Source organism: Callithrix jacchus, chromosome 4 (genome assembly GCF_049354715.1).
Source record: "Callithrix jacchus isolate 240 chromosome 4, calJac240_pri, whole genome shotgun sequence".
In the NCBI taxonomy this organism is placed as follows: domain Eukaryota; kingdom Metazoa; phylum Chordata; class Mammalia; order Primates; family Cebidae; genus Callithrix; species Callithrix jacchus.
This window is the reverse complement of record NC_133505.1, coordinates 10,037,513-10,050,649: the sequence shown is the minus strand read 5'-3', so window position 1 is coordinate 10,050,649 and position 13,137 is coordinate 10,037,513. Positions and strand designations below refer to the sequence as shown.

The 13,137-nt window shown below is 39.6% G+C and overlaps 1 protein-coding gene across 13 annotated transcripts in view; it reads left to right on the top strand.

The window, feature by feature from the left end:
- Window positions 1–13,137, top strand: part of CDKAL1 (CDKAL1 threonylcarbamoyladenosine tRNA methylthiotransferase) — a 736,106-nt gene that overhangs the window by 202,662 nt on the left and 520,307 nt on the right. For all 13 annotated transcript variants that reach the window (XM_078368217.1, XM_078368209.1, XM_078368220.1 and 10 more), the window contains one exon: window positions 409–505. In XM_078368217.1, the coding sequence (XP_078224343.1) occupies window positions 409–505 (97 nt within the window). The remainder of the gene's footprint in view (window positions 1–408; window positions 506–13,137) is intronic.

Below are 13,137 nucleotides of genomic sequence, written 5' to 3'. Positions count from 1 at the left end.
GGCCGGGCGCGGTGGCTCACGCCTGTAATCCCAGCACTTTGGGAGGCCGAGGCGGGTGGATCACGAGGTCAAGAGATCGAGACCATCCTGGTCAACATGGTGGAACCCCGTCTCTACTAAAAATACAAAAATTAGCTGGGCATGGTGACACGTTCCTGTAATCCCAGCTACTCAGGAGGCTGAGGCGGGAGAATTGCCTGAACCCAGGAGGCGGAGGTTGCAGTGAGCAGAGATCGCACCGTTGCACTCCAGCCTGGGTAACAAGAGAGAAACTCCGTCTCAAAAAAAATCCTGTTTCATGTGAGATAGGCCTATTATTGTTTGGACAACTAATATGTACTAATAACAGTTTCCAAGAGTATACCCGTGAGCAAAGGAATTCACACTGTTTTCTCTTCAATCTTTTAGAAAAGCTCAAGAGGAGAACAAGAAAATAGTACTGGCTGGATGTGTTCCTCAAGCCCAGCCTCGCCAGGACTACCTTAAAGGACTGAGTATCATTGGGGTAAGCTCGTACCTGGTGCAAAAAAAGAAAATCTTACATTGTTAAAACCTATAATAGCTTCACATTTTATTTTCTATTTGTAGGTTATTTATAAGCTGTTACACTTATGGCTGTCCTAAATATATGTTCCTTGTTGTCCCTGAAGCTGTTATTTCTGTGTAACTTTTCAGCATAGCATAAAAACATGTGTTAGTTTCTCTCATTAAGAAACAGCAACAGAAGAAAAAGCCAGGGCCGGGCGCGGTGGCTCAAGCCTGTCATCCCAGCACTTTGGGAGGCCAAGGCGGGTGGATCACGAGGTCAAGAGATTGAGACCATCCTGGTCAACATGGTGAACCCTGTCTCTACTAAAAATACAAAAAATTAGCGGGGCATGGTGGTGCGTGCCTGTAATCCCAGCTACTTGGGAGGCTGAGGCAGGAGAATTGCTTGAACCCAGGAGGCGGAGGTTGTGGTGAGCCGAGATCGTGCCATTGCACTCCAGCCTGGGTAACAAGAACGAAACTCTGTCTATTAAAAAAAAAAAAAAAAAAAAAAAAGAATGAAAGAAAAAGCCATAGTATGGAATTTTCTATCCCTTACTAACCTGGTCTTTGGCTGTCTATTCCCATCACTTTCCAAGTCATTACAATTTTTCCAGCTCTCTCAGCTACTTGCTTTTCACTCCCTAGTACATGGCTGCCTTTTTTCAAATGCCCCACCTCCCTTATGCCCACCCCAACACGTCTCAGCTCCAGCATGACAACATTCTGTAAAGCCATCTCTGTGTCGTCCTCCCTAATTCCTTTCTCTAGTTTCTCTTTGCTTACTGTGCAGTTACCTGTTACATGATTATGTGAATACAGCCCACCTGTGTATTTAAATTGTTAGCCTCAGGAGAATAGTTATTCAGTCTTCTTAAAAAAACTCTCACCATGTTTCTCTAGCCTTTCCCATGACACCTGGCACATAGTAGGTACTCAATAAGTGTTTGATGCTTGCCTGAGAAAAATGTTCCCCTTGTATTTTGTTGTTGGCATCCTTTTTTCTCTTTGGGCAGTCAGCTCTGTGCAGTAAGGAGACTACTGTCTTTTCTCTCTCTCTTGCTCTTTGTAGCCAATCACTCTTTGCAAAATGCCCTGAAGTAGCTGATATTCAGCCAATATGCATTGATCAAATGATGGTGCTGTTTCCTTCCCAACATTCTACTGAAGCTGTAGGTGATAAGCTCAGCAATGTTGTTTGTTTAAAAAGCTTACATTAATTTAAATAAATATAAAAACGCTATATGCTCATAGAAGTTGACATGATTATTTGGCATCTGCTTTGAACTTTATAATGCATGTTTCCTTAGTTGATATGCTACTCAGAGGTTCCTGTATCATTTTCTCAGTGTAAGGAACTTGTTTTCTGCTGTGAAGTCCTTACCCCACTAGCAAATTTAATAATCTTTGAACAGACATTCTCACTCTAAACAAACAGAACCTGAATGTTTGGTAACTTTAGTTTGTTTTTACCATTTGTCTATTTACATTTTGATTTCTCTTGGTTTAAAAAATGAAATGAATATGGGACTCCCAAGTTATTTTTTCACGTAAGACTAACTTTCTTTGTAAACATAATCCTGCTATCACAGGGAAATAGGAAACTAGTTGGAAGTCTTTTTTAGAGACGGAATGTGGTAAAAGCTTAGAGTTCACCTTAGATTTCATCTCAAGCAATGCAGTTATCAGAATAGCAGAATTTCTTTAGTATCGCAAAAGCCTCTTCTGTGCATACATTATGGCAACGTTTTTTGAACTCCATTGTGTGCAGGGAAAAGTGCACACAATGTACACTTAGGATGTACAGGAGATTCTCCCTTACAGCGTAAGGGAGGACACTGTGTTATTAATGTGGGTTTATTTGCCAATGTCACAGCTTTGTGTTGGCCCTGAAAATTGAACCAGCACAAAGCTGTGACAGAGCAAATAAACATTTTTTTTTTCTATTTAATCCAGCACCATTTTTGTTCTGCTACATATTCCCATTAACATGTTTATTACCATTAACATTCTTCTTTTTAAAACTTCTAAGTTCAGGGACACATGTGCAGGTTTGTTAATAGGTTAAACACGTGTCTGTTATACAGGTTATTTCATCACCCAGGTACTAAGCCTAGTACTCATTAGTTACTTTTCCTCATCCTCTCCCTCCAGAAGGCCCCAGTGCGTGGTGTTATCCTGATGTATCCATGTGTTCTCATCATGTAGCTCCCATGTAAAAGTGAGAACGTCTGGAATTTGGTTTTCTACTCCTGCATTAGTTTGCTAAGGATGATGACCTCCAGCTCCATCCATATTCCTTCGAAAGACATGCTCTCGTTTTTTTTTATGGCTGCATAGGATTCCATGGTGTATATGCACCACGTTTTCTTTGTTGAATATGTCATTGTACGTTGATTTCATGTCTTTGCTTTTGTAAACATGTATGTGTTTTTATGGTAGAATGATTTATATTCTACTGGGTATATACCCAGTAATGAGATTGCTAGGTCAAACGGTAGTTTTGCTTATAACTCTCTGAGGAATCGCCACACTGCTTTCCACAATGGTTGAACTAATTTACACTCCCACCAACAGTGCGTAAGTGTTCCCTTTTCTCCAGTCTTGTCAGCATCTGTTATTTTTTTGACATTCTGATAATAGCCATTCTGATTGGCATGATGTAGTAAGTATCTCACTGTGGTTTTGATTTTCATTTCTCTAACGATCAGTGACATTGAGCTTTTTTTTTATATGCTTGTTGGCTGCATGTGTGTCTTCTTTTGAAAAGTGTCTGTTCATGTCCTTTGCCCACTTTTTAATAGGGCTGTTTGTTTTTCTCTTGTAAATTCGTTTACGTTCCTTATGGATGCTGAATATTAGACCTCTGTCAGATGTGTGGTTTGCAAACATTTTCTGCCATTCTGTAGGTTGTGTATTTACTCTGTTGAGAGTTTCTTTTGTGGTTTTGTTCCTTCACATAGTCTCGTTTTGTTACCACTAGTAGTCTTTAGGTTTATTTTATTTTGTTCATTTATAGTTGGAGAATAAGAATCCATTTCAAAAAGTGAATAGACATAAAATCTAAATTTCTGTCACCATAATGCAGTTATAATTTTGCTTATCTCCTGCAGACTTAACCTTGGCATCTTTTGCTTAATTGTAATCTCAAAACTATTTCATATTCTTATTTTTATATGTTATTCCATGAGCTTTTTAACCATTATCAAGTCTGGCATTAGTGTTTGATTGAAGGATGTATCATAATATACCTAACTATTTCTTAATTATTGGATATAAGAATTTTCAAGTTTTTAGGAAATATACATAATACATTGATGCTCTCACTGGTCTTTTATTTTTAATTTAAAATTAGTATATTATGAAAAGTTTCTGAAAGTGGGATTACACTATCATTAACATTTCAGAGGTGTAATTTAATTGTATGTTTGCCAGCTTTAAGTATTATTAAAGTATAAGATTATTATTTGTTAATATCATTTTGTAGAACATTTATTTTCTGTGGCAGGTATGTGACATTTTATTTATTGTCACTGACCTTTTTATATATGAAAATTATGTCCACATAATTGCACATTGTGAAAACGAATTACAAATTAGGAAACAAAAATTATCTATAATTTTATCTTTAGGGAGACATATTTTTGAATAGAACTGTTCTGTAGAATTGCTGTATAACTAGAAACCTTCTGAAATATAGTGAGTTACAATGAAATAAAGAAATAAATTCTATTTTATACAAAGAGAAGACAATTCTGAAGTGCAAAAAGAATAGATGTTTAAATTCAGTGACTTGGGAAACTATTTTTAGCATGCAGTTTAGAATTGTATTACAAGATTGAGTAAAGAATGTTACTCCCTCACAAAATTTCTATCATGGGAGGATGTTAACAGAGGTGGAAGGAAGAACGACCGTAACTACATTCTTTGCTTTTACCTTTTGCCAGCCTTTATCTGTCAACTCACAGTACAGGGAGAATTTGTCAGTTCTGTTGACCAGCTGATAAAAGTCAAAAGCTTCCATGAGGTGAGGATGGTAGGGCGAGCAAGCTACTTACTGCACATCTGAGCTAGAGGACTTCTATTGTACTCTTTGAAAGTGTTCATAGAGTAGGCATTTAAGAAGCTATTAACAGATAAAGAGAGACATTACTACTATCATAACATGCTAGTTTCCATCAATATCAGCCTGTAGGAATGGGGCATTTATTTTAGTAATAAGAGTAAGGCAGTGTGGTGAGAACACATAGCAAGCCGTTATTAGACCTCTGGGCCTTTGATTATCAGCTGTCCCACTGTCTCCTGAAATCACCGAGTTGTGAAATGTGTGGAAAGAAAATAACAGAACATTTAAACCAGAAATAAAGCCTGTCATCCTCTGGGTCCAGATGCGCTGGCTTTGGTGGCTGTAACCTGTGCTTCTCCCATCGTGGAGCAAAAATCTGTGCACAAACCTGTCTAATTTATTCACAGTGGAAGAGGAGAAAGAACAGATTTGAAAACATAAATGTCTTGAATAAAAAGTTTTAGCCAAAACTTTTTTTTTTTTTAGAGACGGAGTCTCCCTCTGTCGCCCAGGCTGGAGTGCAGTGGCATGCTCTCGGCTCACTGCAACCTCCGCCTCCTGGGTTCAAGTGATTCTCCTGCCTCAGGCTCCTGAGGACGATCTGGGACTACAGATGCCCACCACCACGCCTGGCTGAAGTTTTTGTCTTTTTAGTAGAGATGGAGTTTCACCATATTGGCCAGGCTGGTCTTAAACTCCTGACCTTGTGATCCACCCACCTTGGCCTCCCAAAGTGCTGGCATTATAGACGTGAGCCACCATGCCCGGCCGCCAAACCCTTTTTCTTAGCATGAAGTTTAAATTTTATATCTAGATGATGTCTGTTTATCAGGAACCAGTGTAGAATCAAGATCTTTTTGTCTTTCTTTAGGACATTGAAACATTTTACTTTACACTGAAAAATTTCCTTTCTCTTTTAACAAATAGTTGTGATTAATCATCTGCCTTAGAGTTTTCATACAATGCCATTTTTATTATTGCTATTTGTTGATGTCGTTTATGTTAGCTGTAGATAGTTTTATATCTTCTGGATATACCTGTTTGAATGCTTCTGGGTTTTTTTTAGGCTAATTTGTTGGTAGAAAGTTTCTTTTGGATTAGTTACCCAGGAAATAGGATGTTCTCTTAACTTTTGCAGTATAAAAGAATAGTTGACTTCAGGCACCAGAAAACCTGATTTCAAATCCTAGACCTGCCAAATCATTATTTCTTTGGTTCAGCAAGTACTGGCTGAGTGCCTGCTCTGTACTCACTGCTGCAAGCCCTGTGCTGTGCAGGTGCTGGTGACGCATCAGTATAGGAACTCGTCCTAGGTCCCTGTCCTCACTGAGCTGACGTTCTGGTTCTTAGAGAGAGACAGCTTGTTTGAGTCCAGAACTTCTCCAGCTTCATAGAGAATCTGACTAGATGGGTCCCTAGACCACAGTGAGATGAATTGGCTAGGAATTTCTCTTGAAGGCTCAGATGGAAATACCCTTTGTGTCTACTGGTTATGAGCTGTGTTAGGCAGAGATGAGTGGAACGGTATTTATTTGCCGAGTTCTTCCTCCTAAGATAGTGTTATTTGTCAGTTATTACAGTATCCATTATTAACAGGAGCAGCATTCGTTAGGAAGGTTGGCTCTCACTCTCCTACTAGAAAGTGTGTTTATGAAATTGTATGTTTTGTGTAGTTTTTTTGTGCTAATAAGGACCACATTTGAAGTTGGGCTTGGTGTTAATTCATAGGACTGATCATTGTAACTTACTATAGCTCTAGAAATTCTAAATAAACTGCAAATTAATACACAGGTTGCAAAATGTTAAAACATGCAGTTCACAACGGAATATACAATTTGATGTTGAAAATGGGTAAATGACAAGGCTTCCTCCTGTGCTAGCTGTGAGCCCTGCAGGCAGGTGACCATCTTCTTTGGAGAGCTGAACAGAAATGTGTTTCACACAGGTGTCCACTTATCTCAGGGACTAGGGTGATTTGCAGTGCTTTAAACATATTTTCAGGCAGGCTGCTCTCATCTCGAAAAGTGAAACATGATTGGCTTTTGAGTATTTCAAATGTGAGCACTTTAATTTCGAAAATTATGTGTACAGTTAAAGCTGCATTAGAAAGGCTAAATTTGAGAATATTTCTATCATATACCATGTTGTAAAAGGTAAACAAATTCACAAAGTGCAGCAGTGTCACAGTAACGATGGGATCAGTCTTAAGGGCAACGCTTGAGGACATCTGTCCTCCTGTTTGTCCCTACTTCAAACATTTCTTCTTGCCATGTTCCATTTTTTGACCTTTCGTTATCTAAAAGGCAGTATTGTGATAGAATGACACGTACATTTAAACACCCAGTTATGTTTTTCCCTTCCTTGACCTGTTGGTTTCACTTTTGTGTGGCATCTTCTAATCTCACCTGTATTCATTGCATGTTTCACCTATTTAATTATTGAAATGTGATATATCATGGTGATTAAGAGCATGGATTCAGGAACTAGATTGCATGGGTTTATATCCCTGCTGCACCGTTTCTTTTCCCTCCCTTCTTCCCTCCCTTCTTCCCTCCCTCCTTCCCTCCCTCCCTCCCTCCCTCCCTCCCTCCCTCCTTCCCTCCTTCCCTCCTTCCCTCCTTCCCTCCTTCCCTCCCTCCCTCCCTCCCTCCCTCCCTCCCTCCCTCCCTCCCTCCTTCCTTCCTTCCTTCCTTCCTTCCTTCCTTCCTTCCTTCCTTCCTTCCTTCCTTCCTTCCTTCCTTCCATTTCTCTTTTTCTTTCTTTTCTTTCTTTCTCTTTCTCCTTCCTTTCCTCCCTCCTTTCCTCCCTCCTTTCCTCCCTCCTTGCCTCCCTCCCTCCCTCCCTCCCTCCCTCCCTCCCTCCCTCCCTCCCGTTTAGCTCTTGTTGCCCAGGCTGGAGCGCAGTGGCACGATCTCTGCTCACTATAACCTCTGCCTCCCAGGTTCAAGTGATTCTCATGCCTCAGCCTCCTGAGTAGCTGGGATTACAGGCATGTGCCACCATGCCTGGCTAATTTTGTATTTTTAGTAGAGACGGAGTTTCTCCATGTTGGTCAGGCTGGTCTTGAACTCCTGACCTCAGGTGATCCACCTGCCTCAGCCTCCTAAAGTGCTGGGATTATAAGTGCGAACCACCGCCTAGACATGAGCTGTGTGACCTTGTACAAGTTATGTAACCTTTCTGTACCTCAGCTTCTTCAACTGTTAAATGGTGATAATTATAGAGCCCTTCTCTGAGTTTTTTAAGTGTTATATCAGTTAATACATGTAATTGGGCTTAGTATGGAACCTGGCACATAGTGCTCTGTATTTGCTATTTTTTAAAAAATTAACTTATTTATTTAGTAGTAGAATCAACATTGAGCACAACTGTGTGCCTGAAACTAAACCATTTGCTGGAGATTCTGAGCTGAACACAGTATATATTCTCCCTAAAGACTGTGAAATCAGATGGGAGGTGCAAATCCTTGCGATGAATCTGTGTGGGGAGAAGGGCTGTGGGCACACAGAGGATGCAGCCATGCTTTCACGGGCCTCTGATGTTGAGGAGTGGTTTTCATGAGTGGAGAAAGGAAAAAGGACTTTCAGTCAGAGGCAACAACGTAAGGGTAGGCACCTGTGTGTAAGATCCCTGGAAGGGAAAGTGAACAGCAAGGAGTGAGTGGAGGGGGAGTGCTAAGAAGTGTCGCGTGGAGTAGTGCAGATGAGTGATGACTCCAATAGGGTGGAGAGAAGGAAGGGGCTTGCACTAGGTGAACAAGCTGTGTTGGGGAGGCGGGGGAAGATAACATGAACGGGTGAAGGGGGAGAAGCAGTATAATGTACTGGTCGTCTCTGCATGCCCTTTGTTCATTATCTTCTTGTATGTTCATGCTATCAGTCTTTTTTCTTATTTTTAGGTCATGTGTATTGAGGTATAGTTAACAGAGAGTAAATTCACTTCTGATGAATTTGGACAGTTACCACATAATTTCCATTGTGCTAAAAAAGTTACCTTGTGCCCTCTCGTATTCAACCATGCTGACCCTTCCCATGCCCCCACGTCCCTGGCAACCAGTGATGCAATCTCTGTTTCTATAGTTTTGTCTTTTTGAGAATGTCATGTAAATGAATATATTACTTGTGTCTTTTTTCTTTTACTTAGCGCAATGCCTTCAGTACTCATCCATGTTGATTTGTTTATTTCACTGTGTGGGTGGAGCACAGTTCATTCATTCACCAATTGATGAATATGTGTGTTGTTTTCAGCTAAAGGCTATTATGAATAAAGATTCTGTAAACATTCGTGCACAGGTCTTTGTATAGATACATGTTTTCATTTTTCTGGGGTAAATAAATACCTGAGATTGCCAGGTCATATGGTAGGCATCTCTTTTGCCTTTTAAGAAACTGCCAGTGTTTTCCAAAATACCTATTCCATTTTGCATTTCTGTCACGAGCCCCAGCTGCTTCACATCTTTATATGTGTGTGTGTGTGTGTGTGCGCATGCGTGTGTGTATGATTGCACTATACCTTTATATATATATAATTGCACTTTAGGTTCTGGGTTACATGTGCAGAACATGCAGCATTGTTGCATAGGTACATACATGGCAAGGTGCTTTGCTTCTTCCATCATTGTCACCTATATCTTGCATTTCTCCCCTCCCTAATTCCCTACCCTGCTGTTTCTCCCTCTAGTTCCCCCCAACAGACCCCAGTGTGTGATGCTCCCCTCCCTGTGTCCATGTGTTCTCACTGTTCAACACCTGCCTATGAGTGAGAACATGCGGTGTTTGATTTTCTGTTCTTGTGTCAGTTTGCTGAGAATGATGGTTTACAGATTCATCCACTCCCTTCAAAGGGCACGAACTGATCGTTTTTTATAACTGCATAGTATTCCATGGTGTATATGTGCCACAGTTTACTTGTCCAGTCTATCATTTATGGGCATTTGGGTTGGTTCCAGGTCTTTGTTGTTGTAAATGGTGCCACAGTAAACATATGAGTGTATGTGTCTTCATAATAGAATAATTTATAATCCTTTGGATATATACCCAGTAATGGGATTGCTGGGTCAAATGGGATTTCTATTTCTAGGTCCTTGAGGAATTGCCACACTGTCTTCCACAATGGTTGAACTAATTTACATTCCCCCCAGCAGTGTAAAAGTGTTCCTGTTTCTCCACATCCTCTCCAGCATCTGTTGTCTCAGATTTTTTAATGATCCCCATTCTAACTGGCGTGAGATGGTATCTCAATGTAGTTTTGATTTGCATTTCTCTAATTACCAGTGATGATGAGCATTTTTTTATATGTTTCTTGGCCTCATATATGTCTTCTTTTGTAGTGTCTGTTCATATCCTTTACCTACTTTTGAATGGGTTTGTTTGTTTCTTGTAGATCAGTTTTATTTCTTTGTAGAGTCTAGATATTAGCCCTTTGTCAGATGGGTAGATTACAACAATTTTTTCCCATTCTGTTGGTTCCCAGTTCATGTTAATGATTGTTTCTTTTGCTGTACAGAAGCTCTGGAGTTTTATTAGGTCCCATTTGTCTATTTTGGCTTTTGTTGCCAATACTTTTGGTGTTTTGGTCATGAAGTCCTTGCCCGTGCCTATTATGTCCTGAATGGTTTTACCTAGATTTTCTTCTAGAGTTTTTATGGTGTTAGGTCTTATGCTTAAGTCTTTAATCCATCTGGAGTTAATTTTAATGTAAGGTGTCAGGAAGGGGTCCAGTTTCTGCTTTCTGCACAAGGCTAGCCAGTTTTCCCAACACCATTTATTAAACAGGGAATCCTTTCCCCATAGCTTGTTCTTGTCAGGTTTGTCAAAGATCAGTTGGTTGCAGATTTGTGGTGTTGCCTGTGAGGCCTCTCTTCTGTTCCAGTGGTCTATATCTCTGTTTTGGTACCAGTACCATGCTGTTTTGACTACTGTAGCCTTGTAGTATAGGTTGAAGTTAGGTAGCATGATGCTTCCAGCTTTGTTCTTTTTGCTTAGAATTGACTTGGCTATGCGGGCTCTCTTTTGGTTCCGTATGAAGTTAAAGGTGGCTTTTTCCAGTTCTGTGAAAAGGATCATAGGTAGCTTGAAGGGGATAGCATTGAATCTGTAAATTACTTTGGGCAGCTTGGCTGTTTTCACAATATTGATTCTTCCTAACTATGAGCATTGAATGTTTCTGCATCTGTTTGTATCCTCTCCTATTTCCTTAAGCAGTGGTTTGTAGTTCTCCTTGAAGAGGTCCTTTACATCCTTTGTTAGTTGTATTCCTAGGTATTTTCTTCTTTTTGTAGCAATTGTGAATGGCAGTTCGTTCTTGATTTGGCTCTCTTTAAGTCTGTTATTGGTGTAGAGGAAGGCTTGTGATTTTTGCACATTGATTTTATATCCTGAGACTTTGCTGAAGTTGCTTATCAGTTTCAGGAGATTTTGGGCTGAGACAATGGGGTCTTCTAAATATACAATCATGTCGTGTGCAAATAGAGACAATTTGACTTCATCCTTTCCTAATTGAATACCCTATATTTCTTTTTCTTGCCTGATTGCTCTGGCTAGAACTTCCAGTACTATATTGAATAGAAGTGGTGAGAGAGGGCATCCTTGTCTAGTGTCAGATTTCAAAGGGAATGCTTCCAGTTTTGCCCATTCAGTATGATGTTGGCTGCTGGTTTGTCGTAAGTAGCTTTTATTATTTTGAGATATGTTCTGTCGAAACCTAATTTATTGAGAGTTTTTAGCATAAAGCGCTGTCGAATGTTGTCCAAAGCCTTCTCTGCATCTATTGAAATAATCGCGTTTTTGTCTTTGGTTCTGTTTATGTAGTGAATTACTTGTAGATGTGCATATTTTCAACTAGCCTTGCATACCTGGGATGAATCCTACTTGATCATGGTGGATAAGCTTTTTGATGTGCTGTTGCAGTCGGTTTGCCAGTATTTTGTTGAAGATTTTTGCATCTACGTTCATCATGGATATTGGCCTGAAGTTTTCTTTTCTTGTTGAGTCTCTGTCAGGTTTTGGTATCAGGATTATGTTGGTCTCATGAAATGATTTGGGAAGGATTCTCTCTTTTTGGATTGTTTGGAATAGTTTCAGAAGGATCTGTACCAGCTCCTCTTTGTATGTCTGGTAGAATTCAGCTGTGAACCCATCTGGACCTGGGCTTTTTTTGGTTGGTAGGCTATTAATTGCTGCCTCAACTTCAGCCCTTGTTATTGGTCTATTCAGGGTTTGGACTTCTTCCTGGTTTAGGCTTGGGAGGGTGCAAGTGTCCAGGAATTTATCCATTTCTTCCAGGTTTACTGGTTTGTGTGTATAGAGTTGTTTGTAGTGATCTCTGATGGCAGTTTGTATTCTGTGGAATCTGTGGTGATATCCCCTTTATCATTTTTTATTGTATCTATTTGATTATTCTCTCTTTTCGTCTTTATTAATCTGGCTATTGGTCTATCTATTTTGTTGATCTTTTCAAAAACCCAGCTCCTGGATTTATTAATTTTTTCAAGGGTTTTTTTGTGTCTGTATCTCCTTCAGTTCTGCTCTGATCTTAGTTATTTCTTGTCTTCTGCTAGCTTTTGAGTTGTTTTGATCTTGCTCCTCTAGCTCTTTCAATTTTGAGGATAGGTTGTCGATTTTAGATCTTTCCTTGTTTCTCATGTGGGCATTTATTGCTATAAATTTTCCTCTAGACACTCCTTTAAATGTGTCCCAGAGATTCCAGTACGTTGTGTTTTTGTTCTTGTTGGTTTCGAAGAACATCTTTATTCCTTCCTTCATTTCATTGTTTATCCAGTCAACATTCAAAAGCCAGTTATTCAGTTTCCATGAAATTGTGCGGTTCTGAGTTAATTTCTTACTGAGAGACTGTTTGTTATGATTTTCATTCTTTTGCATTTGCTGAGGAGTGATTTACTTTCAATTATGTGGTCAATTTTAGATAGGTGTGATGTGGTGTTGAGAAGAATGTATATTCTGTGGATTTCAGGTGGAGAGTTCTGTAGATGTCTATTAGGTTTGCATGGTCCACATCTGAGTTGAAGTCCTGGATATCCTTGTTAATTTTGTGTCTTGTTGATCTGTGTAATATTGACAGTGGAGTGTTAAAGTTTCCCACTATTATTGTGTGGGAGTCTAAGTCTCTTTGTAGGTCATTAAGAACTTGCTTTATGTATCTGGATTCACCTGTATTGGGTGCGTATATATTTAGGATCATTAGCTCTTCTTGTTGCATTGATACTTTGACCATTATGTAGTGCCCTTTTTTGTCTCTTTTGATCTTTGTCGGTTTAAAGTCTATTTTATCAGATACTAGGATTGCAACTTCTCTTTTTTTTGTTCTCCATTTGTTTGGTAAATCTTCCTCCATCCCTTATTTTGAGCATATTTGTGTCCTTGCACATGGGACCAAATGGGTTTTGACTTTTTATTCAATTTTTCAGTCTGTGTCTTTTGATTGAGGCATTTAGCCCATTTACATTTAAGGTGAATATTGTTATGTGTGAATTTGATTCTGCCATTTTCACGCTAGGTGGTTGTTTTGCCTGTTAGTTGATACAG